This window comes from Triticum urartu, chromosome 3A (assembly GCF_056163025.1).
Source record: "Triticum urartu cultivar PI428250 chromosome 3A, HENAU_Tu73, whole genome shotgun sequence".
Taxonomy (NCBI): Eukaryota; Viridiplantae; Streptophyta; class Magnoliopsida; order Poales; family Poaceae; genus Triticum; species Triticum urartu.
Window position 1 is genome coordinate 516,085,818 of NC_141875.1, and position 16,055 is coordinate 516,101,872.

A 16,055-nucleotide genomic window follows, 5' to 3' on the forward strand; every position below is an offset into this window, starting at 1 on the left:
TAGAGAACAATAAATATGCCGTATATACTTTCCTAAAAACCCCAGTGGGGAAAACAGAAAGTATGGCATATGATCATGTGTTGATATTACCTCATTAAAAACCTTTATGAGAACCTGTAAAGTAAACTCATGAAGGGAAAAAGAGTATAATATAATGCATTGAACAGGAACAATTCAGGAAGATCATCCCCCTGATTCTTGCAAAATTCGAAGCCGTCACATAGCAATTCCGTGAAAAGTTGGTAGAGACTTCATGAATAAATCAGCCACATGATTTAACTTGCAAGATATGCAATATAGCGATATTGCTTATTGTGTAACCTGTTTGCATCCGGGCAACACAAGACACATTATCGTTGAGATAATTGTTGGTGAATGTAGCCACGAGGTCTGTTTCGAAGACTCTTCATGAGAGGGCTACCACACCTGGTAGGAACACTAAGCTTGTCTACGATCTGACATAGTGGGGATCTGATCAATGTATCCAATGATATCGGTGTTCACATTTCTGTGAAACTGAAAAACCAGGACAAGATATGATGCATTGGAGATATCTAAAGATATTTTTGAGTACCAACCAATTGTGTTTGGTGGATCCAATGGCATTATGGAACACTGAGTCCCAATATCTCATTTTCATCATCTCTTGGTCTAAATAGATCTTTCTCTACGTCTAGAGAATGAACTACCATGAGAGTTATAGATGGATAAGATTTGTCCACAATGAATTTCTCTAATATATTATAGATATAGACAACATAGTATACCATAATGTATGAATGAAGGTGCTCAATTTGTAGTAACGAGCCGTACTTTGGTTTACCAAAATCCTTCATTTTAAACCCCGTCATTTAGATGATTACATGTGTCGTCATTGCAGAGACACAAACATGGATAATCATCATTGTAGGAGTAATCCTTGTGTATAAGGATCTCACTACGTCAGTTTTACCATATGTACTGACAATAATAAGTCGTATGGTGACTTACTAATTTTACACAATGTATGTCGATTCATAATTGAGATTCCATCGGGAACCATCTATGTTTGAATCTAGTGATCCACATGTATATGTAATCACTACATCTATCAACTGCACAGATAGATGATTTTGTACTGCCAATGATATAAGTTATCGGAAAGAGATTTCACCTCTAGAGAATAGTTGGGTATCTGCGTGAACCCTTGTGCTACAATACTTGCTCTTTGTTTCACCACCTCATTGTTCTCAATTCTATCTCCAGAAGAAAACTGGTGTAGGTATTACTTATGAATACCTTCTCATTATTGAGCAAGATCATTTCTACCTAGATTATACCCTTTGCTTGAGTTTAGTCCGAGTGTTGTTCACACTTTGCCATAGCCATGGTCTTTGGATCTGAGTCATTTGAAAGGTTTTTGCAATCTAGTTGAGAAATGCATGTCGACAATTGTAGACTTCCGGTTATATGATTCTCCAGAATCTATATATCAATATATAGTTGATGGAAATATCGTTACCCATAGTGACTGCTCGCGATTTCCCAATGCGATTGAGTCGGGTATTTCGATGTCCCAGTCATTTTGTGCATTATGACCTAGGTTGGTGGAGGTTTCCCATCCACTGGGTGTATACTACCCATCAGGTGTCGGTCAACATGAAGTTGACTTGCATTTACTGATTCACAGGCCTTGATATCCTTGCTTGCGAGAAGCTGAATCCTGATGTACTATTGCCGTACTTCTCCCCTGTTGCTTTGAACGGGGAGTTGAGTGGTTTTAGTTGGTACCTCCACTCTTTCGGACATATTTTTCAGGATTGTAGGATTGTGTGAAACCTTTATAGTCAGTAAATAAATCTCGTAGGTTATTTGCAATGTGTTGCAAATCTTCTGAACACATGGTTCAGATCTTTGAGTATGTGGATTTGAGGCAGAAATGTGTTGAACATTCCACTAATTTCCTGGCATTCTTTATGGTACTTGAAATCTCCCCCTAATGCCTGGAAATGTTCCTCATTGAATTAGTATACTGGCCTTGAATAACTCCCATGCGAGGGGCTTGAGGTATTGACGGAAATACAGTTATTCCTCACATAGATCCTAACTATATGTTGAGGGGCCAATGATGTATGCCAGGTGGTGATATCGGTATGCAATCGAATTACCGCAGATAGGAAATACTTGGTAGATATCCACATATCAAAGATAGAGGGGAATAATATTGTGCAGTTCTGTCATGAGCGTGTAAAACTGCATGACTCCAACGTAAAGTTGGCAAGTTGCAATTCCAAAGTAAAGATAATGCAATTATCTTAACTCTTTGGATAGGATTCTACCAAACCATTTTGAGTCTAGACATTAGGATAAATTACTAAACTTCAATCCAAAAGCCATAGAGAAGGCCCTCAAGGAGAATTCTGCAATGTTATCCATTCAATTTGCTTGAAATCGATGTCAGGATAATGAGCCAATGGTTTCGTGTGAATAAAGAACACACTTAAGACCGTCATGTAGATATGTCTTTTAAAACCATGGAATATCTGAATAGTCTACTCAATGGCTGGGAAGAGCCACTTACCTCGACTTGATGCATTCAAGGAGTTTGAGTGGTTCAGCGTAGACTTTAAGGTGTGCGAGTCTTAAAATTAGCTTCCCTGTGTCACTTGTAGTGCACACAAAATCCAAATGGTATTAAAATTTAGCATCATAATAACCATAAACTATTGGAATTGTTGATAGTTTCGGTTTCAACCCAATGTCTCGATGACCAAGGCGAGTATGCCAAGTTTGTCATGTACAAGACATTCTGAAAAACTATCTCGTACACAACATGTGCTACGGGTTGTGTCGTATGTGTAGTACAATCCAGATGATACTCAGAATGTGCTTGCCATATCTGTTGCATATGGTAAAGAGAAGTTATTTCTCTTTGTTGTCATCATAAGTTTCGCTATGGAAACCATTTTGACGGATACCTCTATAGTTTAGAGGGTACGAGTTAAACCCGAAAGCGATAAAGCATCCTGACGTTACTCGAGTACCCACAGAGATTGTAAATATGACTCGAGTCGAGCCAACAAATACCTCATCGCGTCTAGCGATTTAAATATCTCCTTTCTCTAAATGAGAGTGGAAACATTGGACTTCCGTGAGTATAAAGTTTGTGGTGCATATGTCCACAAGGCACATATCATTTTTCATCTGATTGACTCCCGTAGAAATCTATATATAGACATGAAGATTCTCAATATGAAAATCACTATCAGATATATAGAATACATACAAATGTATTTGTATCAAAGTGCTGATACAGTATATTGTGATATACAATATATGATAACAACAATAATCATGTTCTTATTAGAACATCATAAATGGACATAAATGAATAGATCACCAAGGAGACTAAGAGACTAAATGTATAGTCTCCAAACATGTCGGTTGATGCATATTCAACCATCATGCTCTCCGTGCTCATAGGGTCTCGTGACAGCTTGATGGTGTCAGTTTGAGGGTTTAAAGTGAGTTTCAAACCATTACCCTTGTGGTCCTTTGCGTCCCGGTGGCGTGGCTTGGATTGCACGCGCTATCCTATAGGAGGCAAGACTGATCTTGATGTCCATGACCCGCTTAAGTAAGTTGTAGCCATTGAAGGCAAGAGCCTCAAATTACTTAGCCATCTATTACTTATAGGGGCAAATCAGAGATAATTAATTTACAAATAGTAAATTAAAGACCATCATGATCAGTGTTGTAATGAATTTTGCAAAATTAATGGATATTTCAAGAACTTAGCTTGAAACCATTAGTGTGAATCTCAAATTGCTAAGTATGACATTTGAATATAATCTCCAAAATGAAGTAGATCTCACAGCACTAGGGAGTATAATCTGATGAAATCAGTAGATACTCACTCGTAATGCCTTATGTCACGACATAATAAAATATGTGGGAGAGCACTTTGTTAAGCAATCATAATGTCAAAATGACAAAATATAGGCTTTAACTATAATGGTGATAATCTGCAAAGCAGTAGATCTACACACTACCTTGTGATCTCAATACATCAATTTGAAGAAATCATTAAGAATTTTGCCTCTGCATTTGCAAGAAATTAAAAATCTCAATTGCAAATAGACGTATTAATCTCGACATGTGGTTAACATGGAAATAGATACATCATAGAAACATTCCGGAATACCTTGTACTCAACGGAGAAACAGTACTCCAAAGGTACTGAATTTATCTTTGCAAGAGATTCAAAATCTCAATTGCAAATAATAGATATAAATAATCTCAACCTTTATAGGCATGGAAATTTTTTATATCTTAAATTTCTGGAGCATTATACTCAACAGAAAAATATTTGAAACAACGGGTCTAAAACAGGTAAATACTAGTAATTAGTACTCTTATTAGGACCGATTTAACCCCTGTTTCAGCCTATTTTGCCATTTCCTGCATATGGGAGGATCTTAGTGCAAAAAGGCGAAGGGATAAGATTTCCCTGTCTTCTCTGGTGCAGTTACTGCAACTACCACCGCCCCTCGGGCTCGCCGGCCACGGGCACAGCCTGGCGGAGGCCAGACGGCCGGGCGCGGGCGCAGCGCGGCGCACAGCCGGGCGGAAAGACGCGGGGCGCGTCAACGGCACCGAGGCCGTGGTACGGCCGGGCGGCTGGGCAGAGCGCAGCCACAGGCACGCCGCACGGCCGGCGCGGTCATGGGGCGGCGGCGGGCGGGCGCGGCGCGAAAGCCGGTTAGCCGGGCATAGGGTGCGGCGCGTGGCCACGGGTGCGGCTGGCGCGAGGCCTGCCGGGGCAGCCGGATGGCGCAAAGGCCGGGGGCAGCACGGAGGGTGCGCAGGGCGGAGCGTTGCCGCCCAACGAAGCGCGGAGCAAAGGCTCCGTCAACACGCACACGCATGGTGTGCCGTGTGCGGGATCCCGCTGTCAAGCAAGGGCTCGGATCATGGTCTATCCATGTTGATGGATTTCCTTTGTACCGGAGTATACATTGCATGCAACACATGCACGGCCAGCATGCTCGCTGCGTTCAGCGCCGATGGCGATGGTACCACGCGCATGCCGTGGGAGAGGCGTCTCCGCGCGAGCCGCCGCTTTCTGGGAGACGAGCGTGAACTAGGAGGCCGGGCGGCCACTTGCGCGGCGCTGCAGGGCACAGGACGGCGACGGAGCGCGGGCGGGCACGGCCAGAGGCTGCACGGCGCGGAGGCCGGTGAGCGCAACGGCCATGCTGCTTACCTCTTGTTTGCTCGTGGTAGAGCGTGCTGATAACGTATTGAGGATGAAATCAACTGTCCTCTTCATTGATGATGATTTACATTACATATCCCCTGAGGGGACGCACCCACCGGACGCGGCGTTTGGAAGAGAAGGGAGAGAAAGATGCGACGGTTAGCATATGGCTAACTGCCTCCTAATTACAACGTGGAGATTATCCACATAATTAATTGTAACACCCTTAACATAAATGTTCACTCATCTCGATCTGGTGGTGGCCATTGTGAGACACGGCACAGAGGTCGGCTATTTTTGTTAAGACTGATTTACTTTCATAATATTTCCCTTCCCAAGTTCCTATTTTCATTTCAAACTGCGCTTCCAGTTTCCAGTTCAGAGGCAATATAAACCATATAGCAGTGAAGTGCAAAGGACTGTACGGATCCTTCCATCATCTCCAATTGACTAATGTATTACAACATTTGGAGGTGCCACTTAATTTTAAACATGCAGCAGCAAAATCGTATCTGGCATAGTAATGGCAATCCTTAAGAACAGGCAAATTATCTAATTGCAAAACACATCAGATCCCCCAATGGATTAATAGTCCATCCGGCACAGTAAAGCAAGCTGGAAGAGTAACGACGCCACTGAAAGTTAGTCATAAAAACAATTGCTAGCAATTTAGTTCAAAACTAAAACCAAAAAGGACTTGTTTTAAATAGATAATCTCAGTCACAAGTCAAACCAAATCAGTTCAACACTAACAACTACTCCTTGCAACAAATGCACTTTAACTAGATAAAACTACAGATAAAAAAGATGTCGGCGAGGATGCCTGCCATAACCTGAAGGTCACGGAGCTAGAGCATTCTGGCAGCTAGTGATGTAGGCAACAGGGAAAAGGAGGGAACCAAACTATTTGTTGGAAACCTCGGCAAAGTTGCCTCATAAGTCATAACCACATGAACTTAACTTACACTTCAGGTAACAAAAGGTATGGCAAAACACTTCGCAAGAAGATGTTGGCAAGGATGCCTTCCATAAACCAAATAAGGCCAATGAGCTCAAGCAACCAAGCAACTCGATGTAGGCAACAGGGAAAAAGAGGAAGCCAAACTATATCTTGGAAACCTCGGCAAAGTTGCCCCACCAGGTCCCAGTGATAAATATGACCTAGTGAGCAGAACTCAAAACACATACGCAGAGTTTGGAACTGCAGAATACATATCCTTCGCTGCAGCATATAGGCAGTATGTATGTTGACAAGTATGCATACCATAAACCTAAGAAGGTCAATGAGCTTGAGCAAACAAATGACAAATGTTATAGGCAACAGGGAAAAAGAGGAAACCAAATTATATCTTGGTAGCCTCGGCAAAGTTGCCTCACCAAATCCCAATGATAAATGAGATCTAGTGACAAAAACTCAAATATATCAGCAGAGTTAGGAGAATACGCATACTTTGCTACAGTATATAGTCAGTGTAGAACTAAATGTTGGCAAGTATGCATACCATAAACCTAAGAAGGTCAATGAGCTTGAGCAAACAATTGACAAATGTTATAGGCAACAGGGAAAAAGAGGAAACCAAATTACATCTTGGTAGCCTCGGCAAAGTTGCCTCACCAGATCCCAATGATAAATGAGATCAAGTGACAAAAACTCAAATATATCGGCAGAATTTCAAAAATACACATTCTTCACTACAGTTTATAGTCAATGTGGAACTAACAAGCATGTTGGCAAGTATGCATACCATAAACCTAATAAGGTCAATGAGCTTGAGCAAACAATCGACAAATGATATAGGCAACAGGGAAAAAGAGGAAACCAAACTGTATCTTGGCAGCCTCGGCAAAGTTGCCCCACAATATAATGATCCAAAACTATGATTGGGAGAATAGCAGATAATTAAAAAGAAATAAATACAAACTTATATTTTGTAAGTGTTGGCATGGATGCCCATTCATTAAACCATCAGGTTAATGAACATAATTAAAACATCCAACAGCAGGCATGATTTTGGCAACAGGGAAAAAGAGGGAACCAAATGAACTGTTGGTAACCTCGGCAAAGTTGCCATGCTAACTACTGGAACATTTGTAATGATGTTCAAAACCTAAGTATCTAAAAAATATCACTACTTGGATATGACAGAACAATATCACTGCTGATAGCAACATGACTAAAAATGGAAACCAAGTCCAATTATGCAAATCAATGAGACTAGCACATATGTATGACAAAGTACATTCCAGAAACAATTTCAACCAGATCACTACAATCTTTAGTTGGCAAATGATTTGTCCCAGCCATTATATAAGAAAAACAAACAAAAAAATAGAGGGAAAAGGGAGTTGATGTACCCATCTCAGGCAGTCATATAACCAAAAATGTACACAGGTTAAACAAGTGTTGACAAGCCCATAAAGGGTTACACAGATTAAACAAGTGTTGTCAAGCCCATAAAGGCCATTGCATGGAACTGCTATCTATAATCAAGGAAAAAAACATTTTGCATATGGATAATATTAATATGAACTAGCAGTATACTCCCTCCGTTCCCAAATACAAGTCTTTCTAGAGATTCCAACAAATGACTATATACGGAGCAAAATAAGTGAATCTGCACTCTAAAATGTCTACATACATCTGTATATTGTAATCCATTTGAAATTTCTTAGAAGACTTATATTTAGGAACGGAGGGAGTACTTCACAACGGACGGGCTTACAGGTTATGGACGGATGACTTAGATCACACGAACAAGTTTGGCCTTGAGGCCTTGAAGGTCGTCTGCAGTTTCCTACTTGGTGGCCTGACCTTCTGGTAGACCAGCAGGAACCTGATGTCTGACTTGTGAAACTGCTTAGTGTTATCACGCTTGCAGATGTTGGGAGTGGACAGTGGCTGTCTTGATGATCTGGATGCAGCACAGTGGCGAGAAGCCATCTCAGTGTACATCTGCTCGACCGCGCCATTGAGGGTGGTGTCGCTGTACTCGTTGTACATGTTGTGGTATCCTGTCCTGCTTTGGTAACGCAGCCAGATACCAAAGTTCTTGATTGTGGTGGGGTTCTTCTCAAAAATCTACAGATTGAACAAAAGCAACACTATAAGCCAGACATGCACTAGAAGCCATTGATTGAATTCTTTTACAGCAGACGCATGTAGCATTTTGACCAACGAGAACAGTTGGTGGTACACTAATGCAAATAAATTAACAACGATCTCACACTCGGATATCCTTCTAATGGCATTGCCAAGTTAGTACGATTCAACCACGGGAGTAAACTAAAATGAGCGTGGAAGAAGAACTCACCTCGTTGAAGGCGAGGATCTGGCCGTTGCTCTTCTTCACGCATTCTCGAGAGGCTTCCAAATTTGAATCATGTCCTCACCAGAACTTGGACTTGGCGCGGACCTCGTTGGTGGCCCAGAGCTTCATGCGGTAGATCCTGGGATGATCCTCGGTCGGCGTCGGCAGGCCCCTCCCGACCACCTGGTACCGGTGGAACTGCACTGGCGCGAGCGCCAAATGGTCAGTTCAGATCACACGACGAGAAATAATCCCCGTGATAGCGGTGCGTACGAGAAAGAGGAGCTCACCCTGAACGCGACCATCCTGGCCGGAGTTGCTGAGGTCGCCGTGCGGCGGTGGGGGGCGATGGGCTTGCTGCCGTGCGATGCTCCGAGACGGCGGCGGCGCCGCGAAAGGGTTTAGGGTTCGGGGGGATTTATAGATTATAAGCAGAGTGCGACGAGGCCGAAGAGGCGGGTGAAGGACGAGGCGTAAAACCCTAGTGGGCCAGGAACATTGTGGGGTGGGTATATCATCGTAAGCCCAAAGGCCCAGCAGGTCTTTTCTTTTCTTTTCTTTTCTTTTCTTTTTCTCATGAGGTGATTTCGTTTCTAGAAAGGGTTTAAGGTTCAAAAGGTGAAGTTACCGATGCAAGAGTGTGAAGTTGGATACTGTTTGATCAAGGGCGATGGTTCAGTGTCGGATGAAATATTGTCATACGTACCGTGGTTAGAGTGATGATATAATAAACAGGTTACGCATTACCATCAGCCAGAGTTTCTTACACCACCGTAGACATTACATCAAGGCAAGCATCATGTGATCAAAGATTGATGCACCTACGAGAACAAACAATGATGCATCGATCCCCAAAGACAAAACAGGCAGCGATCAAGGTAAGAGAAGCGGCAGTCAAAACTTCAGTTCGCATAACAAGCACGGACGGAACTTCATAGCCTTCCCTCTGCCCTAGGATAACAGTCGCAATCCGCCAGACGACAATCTACGGGGCTGGCCAAAGCGCCACTGGCTGACTGGCTCCTTGTGTCGGCTGCAACTGCTACACCAAGACAGAGATACAACCTAGAAAACTTAGAGCAAGTATAATAAGATGACATAAACAGGCTATAAGGACTAAAATATTCTATCTTTGCTTAGTTGGAGTAGTGAAAAGAGGAGAGAGAAAAGAAGCAAACTGTTCATTAGTAGTCAGCTGCAGTACGAGCCTCAGGACAATTTGTGAGGTTGTAAAGTAGGCCAACTATTATTAATAAAGTAGTACATATTTAAAATTTACTGATGTACATGGCAACTCCTTATAACCGATTGTTGGTTGTATTGTTAACCATGCTCTTACCGCGAACAGCACCACAGCCACCCTATGGATGCCATCGCCAACAACACACGAACACAATAGTAAGTTAATATACACACAAGCACTGAACTGGCGTTACCGGCAGGAAGGTCGGACAGAAAATATTGCATGGATAAATCACGACTGTCCTGGCCTAGTTTCTTTTTAACAGCAGATGTGTAGGCTAGTTACTCGTAGAAACCTTGTGGATGCCTGACCTTCCCATCTCCAATTCTCGATCAGCCCTAGAAGCTTAAAACTTTTCTAACCTGAAAATAACACGGTTAATTTGGTGAGTCCACCAAGAATATTTCATCACAATGCGTTGAATATAAGATTGCTGTCCTGTGCTTGCAAGTTGTAGCAGGTTCCAACAGGATAACAAAGGCTTGCTACTGCTGAACTGGATTAAAGTAGAAAGTAGTAGTTCCTTAGATCATAAGATAAGAGTGTGTTTGGATGAGGGGTCCTTTTTAGGGTGTCATTCAAGCTAAATACTGAAGCTCCTCAAAACAGTACCCAACACTCAAATATCCCCTGAATCTCAAAAGATAGTTCTGAATGACAGCGAAGTTACTAATAATAAAGCATCACTCAAATGCCAGGACATATAAACCAGCTTAGCTGAATAACAAATCAATTAGTATATTAATTATGTTATCATGTTCAGCCTAACTCACTTGGGCGGGACGCGGGTGGATATACAATCACACCTCTCGGGTCCAGACCCTCATGAACAGTTTTTTTCTCTTGTTTTCGTCTTAGTTTAGGTTAGTCTTCAAACGGTTTTTTTGTTGACGCATGGTAGATGCCACTGGTGTGGTAGGAACTGCTTTGCGCCTTCATGACATTCTTCTTCTAATATAGAGCGACAGGCATTTTGATGCGCGTCTGTTCGAGAGAGAGAAATAGAAGATGCCACTTATCCTGCATGTTCCTTCATTTTGTTCTAACAAGATAAGAAGCTTACACTTTACGTTATTTCACAAAATACTACTCCCTCCAATACATATTAATTGCCACAGCTTTAGTACAAAGTTGTACTAAAGCCGTGACAATAAATATGTATCGGAGGGTACTAGAGAAAGAAAGAACACACTGTTATAAATTGGAGGGGCCAAAGCTTACTTACGTTTCAAAATATATTGTCTCCTCCGTGCCCGAGTGCTCCGTCGAGCAAAGTAGAAAACGAAAATACATACAACAAGACCCAGTTCAATAACTGCAGCCATTCTTAATCCTGTAAACAGGACAATTGAAATCACGTATAAAAAACATATTCTGCTCCAGAAACAGCTACAACTAGCATTCTGAAGGGAAAGTACCTCTTAGCTTCTGGATAAGATCTTCTATGTCAAGTGTATGTTTACTAGAAATTATGTCTGTTCCACCTAAATGTGCGACTGACAGCTCACTAACACCATTGTCTGTCTCGGCAGCATCATGTCTCTTTTTACATGTGTTCGGACAATGGATGCCACTTTCATACTCATCACTTCCATCACAGCAATCTACAAACATAGAAACAGTATCAAAATTTCTGCTATTAACAAAACAGAATCCAGTAAATACTAAGTACAAACTAGTAAAGGAAGAGCATGATATGATAGTCTGCAAAATCAATAGCATACCGCAAATGTTATCATTCACAAACGAAGAGAACAAGATACGAGGAAGATCTCCAATGTTTGTACAATAAAATTTGCCTTCTGGGCAAGCCGAAGTGCCTGTATAATGCAAATAATGTGAATGACAACATTACATTAGTGAATATCTTGGGCAATGCTGTTAGCATCAAGTGAAGAGGAAAAATTGTTGTCTGGCAGAGTGTTCTAAAGTGAGCATTCAGAACTACAGGAAAAGTAACAGCGAGGCCTGCCACAATTGCAGTTAGCCCAACAACAAAAAACGCAATTGATAATGTGCACATGTGGTACTAGTGTAATGCATAAAGATCTGCAGTAGTTAGAGCTGGCCTAATAGCTCATACTGACCTAAACTGCCAGAAAATAAACTGCAAAGTACTGTCAAAGTTATGCATTTCACTCTTGCACTTAGTTTGGTGAATTGCAGTTTCAACTGGCGTAACTAAATCCGCAAGACAAAAGCTGGCCTGCTTTAATCAATTATAGTAGTACCTAACCGCGACATTCCAATCAGACGTAATCACATCAGCAAAATCGACCAGATCTACACAGTTGGGGACTTCGCAGTCAAGTTCAGGCAAATCCAGGGCAGATAGGGAAAAACCTGGCTCGTCGGTTCCATCGGTGCAATCGCAGTATCCATCGTTGAGCCGGCTCCTGGGGAAGGAGCCCGAGCCGTCCCTGCAGGCAATCACCTGCGGCGCGAAGTACGCCTCGTCTGCAGAAACAATTTTATCAGGATGAGAGGAGGAAATAGATGCGGAGGAGGGGCGCACAGGCATCTGGCTCGTTCACCCTGGGGAGAAACTCCGACTAGCGGTGGCACGGCGTCGGCGGCGCCGGCGAGGAGTAGGAGCAGGAGAGTGGCGGGAGCGGCGGAGGAGACCAGGCGACGACTTTGTTGTCGGGGCGTCATCAGACGTTGGATGCGACCTTCCATTGGTCCGGATCTCTAGGAGTCAGGGCAACTCCAATTACGCATTTCATCCGCTGAGTCCGTTTGGATCCGGGCGGGTATAAGACTGCTCATGGTGGGGAGTAAAGAGTAGTAACTTGTTGATGTTACTAGTTTATGTTACTATCTCCATAGTGGATAGTAACATCCGAATGGTATCATGAAAAAATTTATTTATTAGGCTATAGACTTAAGATGCCTTAAAATGTGTGATGTTACAGTAACTAGCTAAGTTATCACAAACCTCTCTCTCCTCATTAATTAGCTGCCACATAAGCAATCTTATATTGAAATGTGTGATGTTACTAGTTAAGTTACTCCCCTTGTGACTAGTCTAAATCATGACCCAACACGACGACTTATTTGACAATTTTATTTATTTTATGTTTGCGTGAACTAAACCAAATTTGCATCCACACGGATAAGGCTAGTCATAGGTCATATTTGGTTCAGCTTTTATCGACAGATTCCGCTGTCGCGCAGTAGAATCTGAACCAAAGGGCGAAGCAGCCTAGGACGTGCTTTTCAAAATTTGGTTCCGCTGCGGGTTAAAATCTGAAGGAAAAAAACTGTATCAGCTGGTTTGCCAAATGACCTATATTTTTTTCACATCAGATTTTCCACAGCTGTTTTTCCATAGCAGATTTTTCACAACTGCTTTTAGAAATCCACAGCCGAACCAAACATGACCTATAGTGGGAGTAACTTAGAGCAACTCCAATGAGACGACCCATTTCGTCCGCCACCGTCCGTTTGGGTCGGCCGGACATAAAACGCGGCCCAACGCGCCGACCCAAATGGACGCGTGTCCGCGGGCGACCCATTCCCGGTCCATTTTTTGAGCTGGAATTGCGTCGGAGCAGACACGCGACGGACGCGCGCACGCTCGCCTTCTCCTCCCCCGGGGCCCGCTGGTCGGTGGCACATTGGTATAAAATGGACTCCACCGACAAGTTCTTTTTACACGGTTTCCTTTGCGACTCCGACGATTCGTCGTCCGACGACGAGGAGGAGATATTGGATGTCGTGTTGGTCCATCACCACCTCAACAGCCAGCGGCCGTTGTTCCGTGGCTCCATTCCGGGCCACTTTCCAGCATTGAATCGCAACCGAGATAGCGGGCATTTCCTTCTTTAAAAGGACTACTTTGATACAACAAACCCATTGTTCAAACATTAAAAATTTCGTCGCTGTTTCCGCATGAGCAGGCATCTTTTCAACCGTATTAAAGAGGGGGTGGTCGGCTATGATGACTATTTCGAGTGCAAAGAGGATGCCGTCGGCAAGATTGGTTTCTCCTCTTATCAGAAATGCACTGCCGCCATCGGAATGCTTGCATACAGAGTGCCCGGTGATCTCATTGACGAGTACGTCAGTACGAGCGAGTCTACATGCCTAGAGTCCCTGTATAAGTTCTGCAAGGTTGTTGTTGTTGTGTTTGGCCCTGAGTATTTGAGCCGACAGCTGAAGATACACCCCGTTTGTTGGCGATGAATGCGAGTAGGGGCTTCCCAAGGATGCTTGACAGCATAGACTGCATGCACTGGGAGTGGAAGAACTGCCCTTCTGCATGGCAAGGGCAGTATAAGGGCCATGTCAGGGCTTGCACTGTCATACTAGAGGCCGTGGCGTCTCAAGATCTCTGGATCTGGCACTTTTTCTTTGGCATGGCTGGATCACACAATGATATCAACGTGCTTCAACGCTCGTCGGTGTTTGCTAGGCTTGCCAAAGACAACAGCCCACCGGTGAACTTTACTGTCAAGGGTCACAACTACGACAAAGGATACTACCTGGGTGACGGTATCTATCCTTAGTGGATCGCTATTGTCAAGACAATACCCAACCCTGACGGAGAAAAGAGGAAAATATTTGCCCAAAAGCAAGAGAGTCATAGGAAGGATGTTGAGCGTGGCTTTGGTGTTTTGCAATCTCGATGGGGCATCATTCGGTATCCTGCTAATACCTGAAGCACGCTGAAACTGTGGGAGGTGATAACTGCTTGTGTGATCATGCACAATATGATCGTAGAAAACGAGCACCCGAAACGTCTGTACAATTAAGGGTTTCAGTTTTAGGGTGAGAATGTTGTGCCTGAGCATGGAGGAGCGGCAATTGCAAAATGATTTGGTTGAGCATATGTGGGCTCATGTTGGCAACCAATAGATGTATCTTCTTTTATTTGTTTGCAAAACTATGTGAAACATTTATTTTTGTATTCGGCTTGTAAACTATACTATTTTATTCGGTGACAATATGTTTGAATGCAATTCATCAATGTAAATTAGGGCGGCCAGCCGGCCAAGCCGGCACATATGGGTCGGCGTGTTTGGCACGCTGCCAACCCATATCTAAAACAGGACGGACGCCGGGTGGGCGGTCGACCCAAACGGACAAAAAGCGGACGAAATTACCGTCCGTTTGGGTCGCCCCATTGGAGTTGCTCTTAACAAGTAACATAGCGCACTCCAAGAAATTTTTTCTTATGTGGCAAGTAATTAATGAGATGTGGTAACATAATATGTTACTGCAACGTAACGCTTTCCAAGATAAGATGGGTCTACAAGCTAATAAATGAAGCCATATAAGGTACTACTATTATGTTTCTTTGCATTATGAAGGTAGTAACTTAGGCTAGTGTCATATGCATGACACTAGTCTAAGTTACTCCCCACTATGACCATGACCGGCCTAAGAGACGGACGCGTCGCATGTCCGCTCGGTATTCGTCCCGAACCCATGCGACAGCTACCCAACCACCACATGACGGTCCTTTTTAAATGACACGCGTGGGGTGCCTCGAAAGCATGACCATGACGTCAACTCTTCCTATGAGCGGCGGCACGTGGCACCCTGCCGCCCGGGGTTGCGTCCTCGTGCGCGCCCGCAGGTATGTGCTTGTCGCGACGTGACAACACTACTGGTAGTAGGTCATCCATGTACCTTGGCCGGACGTGCACCTACCAAACGGCTGGTGTTTGAACCTGGAAAGGGTTCCAGTGCTAGTCGTTCTGGCCTCTGGTTGCGCGGGGGCTTCAAAATTGTGTCTACATCGTTTGGAAACCACCCGAAGCGGTATTGAGGACCGAACTAATTCAATTTTATAAGTTTTTTTTAAAACTTGGAACATCTCGTTCCATTAACCACTGTGTCGTGCCATATCATTGGGAACCAAATCATGGATGAAGGTGGGTGCATCACCCGGCCAAACGGCTTGGGGCTCATACACCATCTTCGAATCATACGTTGCTAATGCATAAACAACACTATTACATGTCCGAAGGCAATAACCAATAGAAAAAGAATTAAAGCGCAGCATAGCCAGGGCTTTAATCCCCCTAAATAGGACACCATTGGGCGCAAGATCGAAACTCTTAGAATTGTTAACGGCTTGGACCAGCAGCTGTGAATCTGTTTCGACCATGACATTGGTCATCCCCCCTTGTATGGACTGATTCATAGCCTGGACACAGGCCACTGCCTCCGCTTGCAAACTGTCTTGAACATGGTCCATCTTACCCGCTCCTGAACCCATTACTTCTCTCTATACATCTCTTATCAGAAAGCCTCA

General features: G+C 43.5%; 1 protein-coding gene and 1 pseudogene across 4 annotated transcripts; both read right to left on the bottom strand.

Moving 5' to 3' along the window:
• Positions 1-5,289: 5,289 nt before the first annotated feature.
• On the bottom strand, positions 5,290-9,121 carry LOC125544811 (large ribosomal subunit protein eL20-like; annotated as a pseudogene). The gene is made up of 3 exons (XR_015619227.1): positions 8,838-9,121; positions 8,551-8,745; positions 5,290-8,318 (listed from the first exon to the last, which is right to left on the bottom strand). The product of XR_015619227.1 is annotated as a large ribosomal subunit protein eL20-like (transcript).
• A 146-nt stretch (positions 9,122-9,267) lies between these two features.
• On the bottom strand, positions 9,268-12,536 carry LOC125544809 (kinase C substrate, heavy chain-like protein). Of its 3 annotated transcripts, none has more exons than XR_007299715.2 (7): positions 12,325-12,536; positions 12,134-12,247; positions 11,515-11,610; positions 11,209-11,394; positions 11,016-11,123; positions 10,086-10,152; positions 9,268-9,586 (listed from the first exon to the last, which is right to left on the bottom strand). XR_007299715.2 is itself a non-coding variant. In XM_048708575.2 (6 exons), the coding sequence occupies exons 1-6, from the start codon at positions 12,467-12,469 to the stop codon at positions 10,148-10,150; spliced, it is 654 nt and encodes a 217-aa protein (XP_048564532.2). In that variant the 5' UTR covers positions 12,470-12,535; the 3' UTR covers positions 9,749-10,147. The 3 variants fall into 3 exon arrangements, 1 of the variants encoding a protein (XP_048564532.2); XR_007299714.2 differs by having other exon boundaries at positions 9,268-9,589; XM_048708575.2 differs by lacking the exon at positions 9,268-9,586 and having other exon boundaries at positions 9,749-10,152; positions 12,325-12,535.
• Between the last annotated feature and the right edge of the window lie 3,519 nt (positions 12,537-16,055).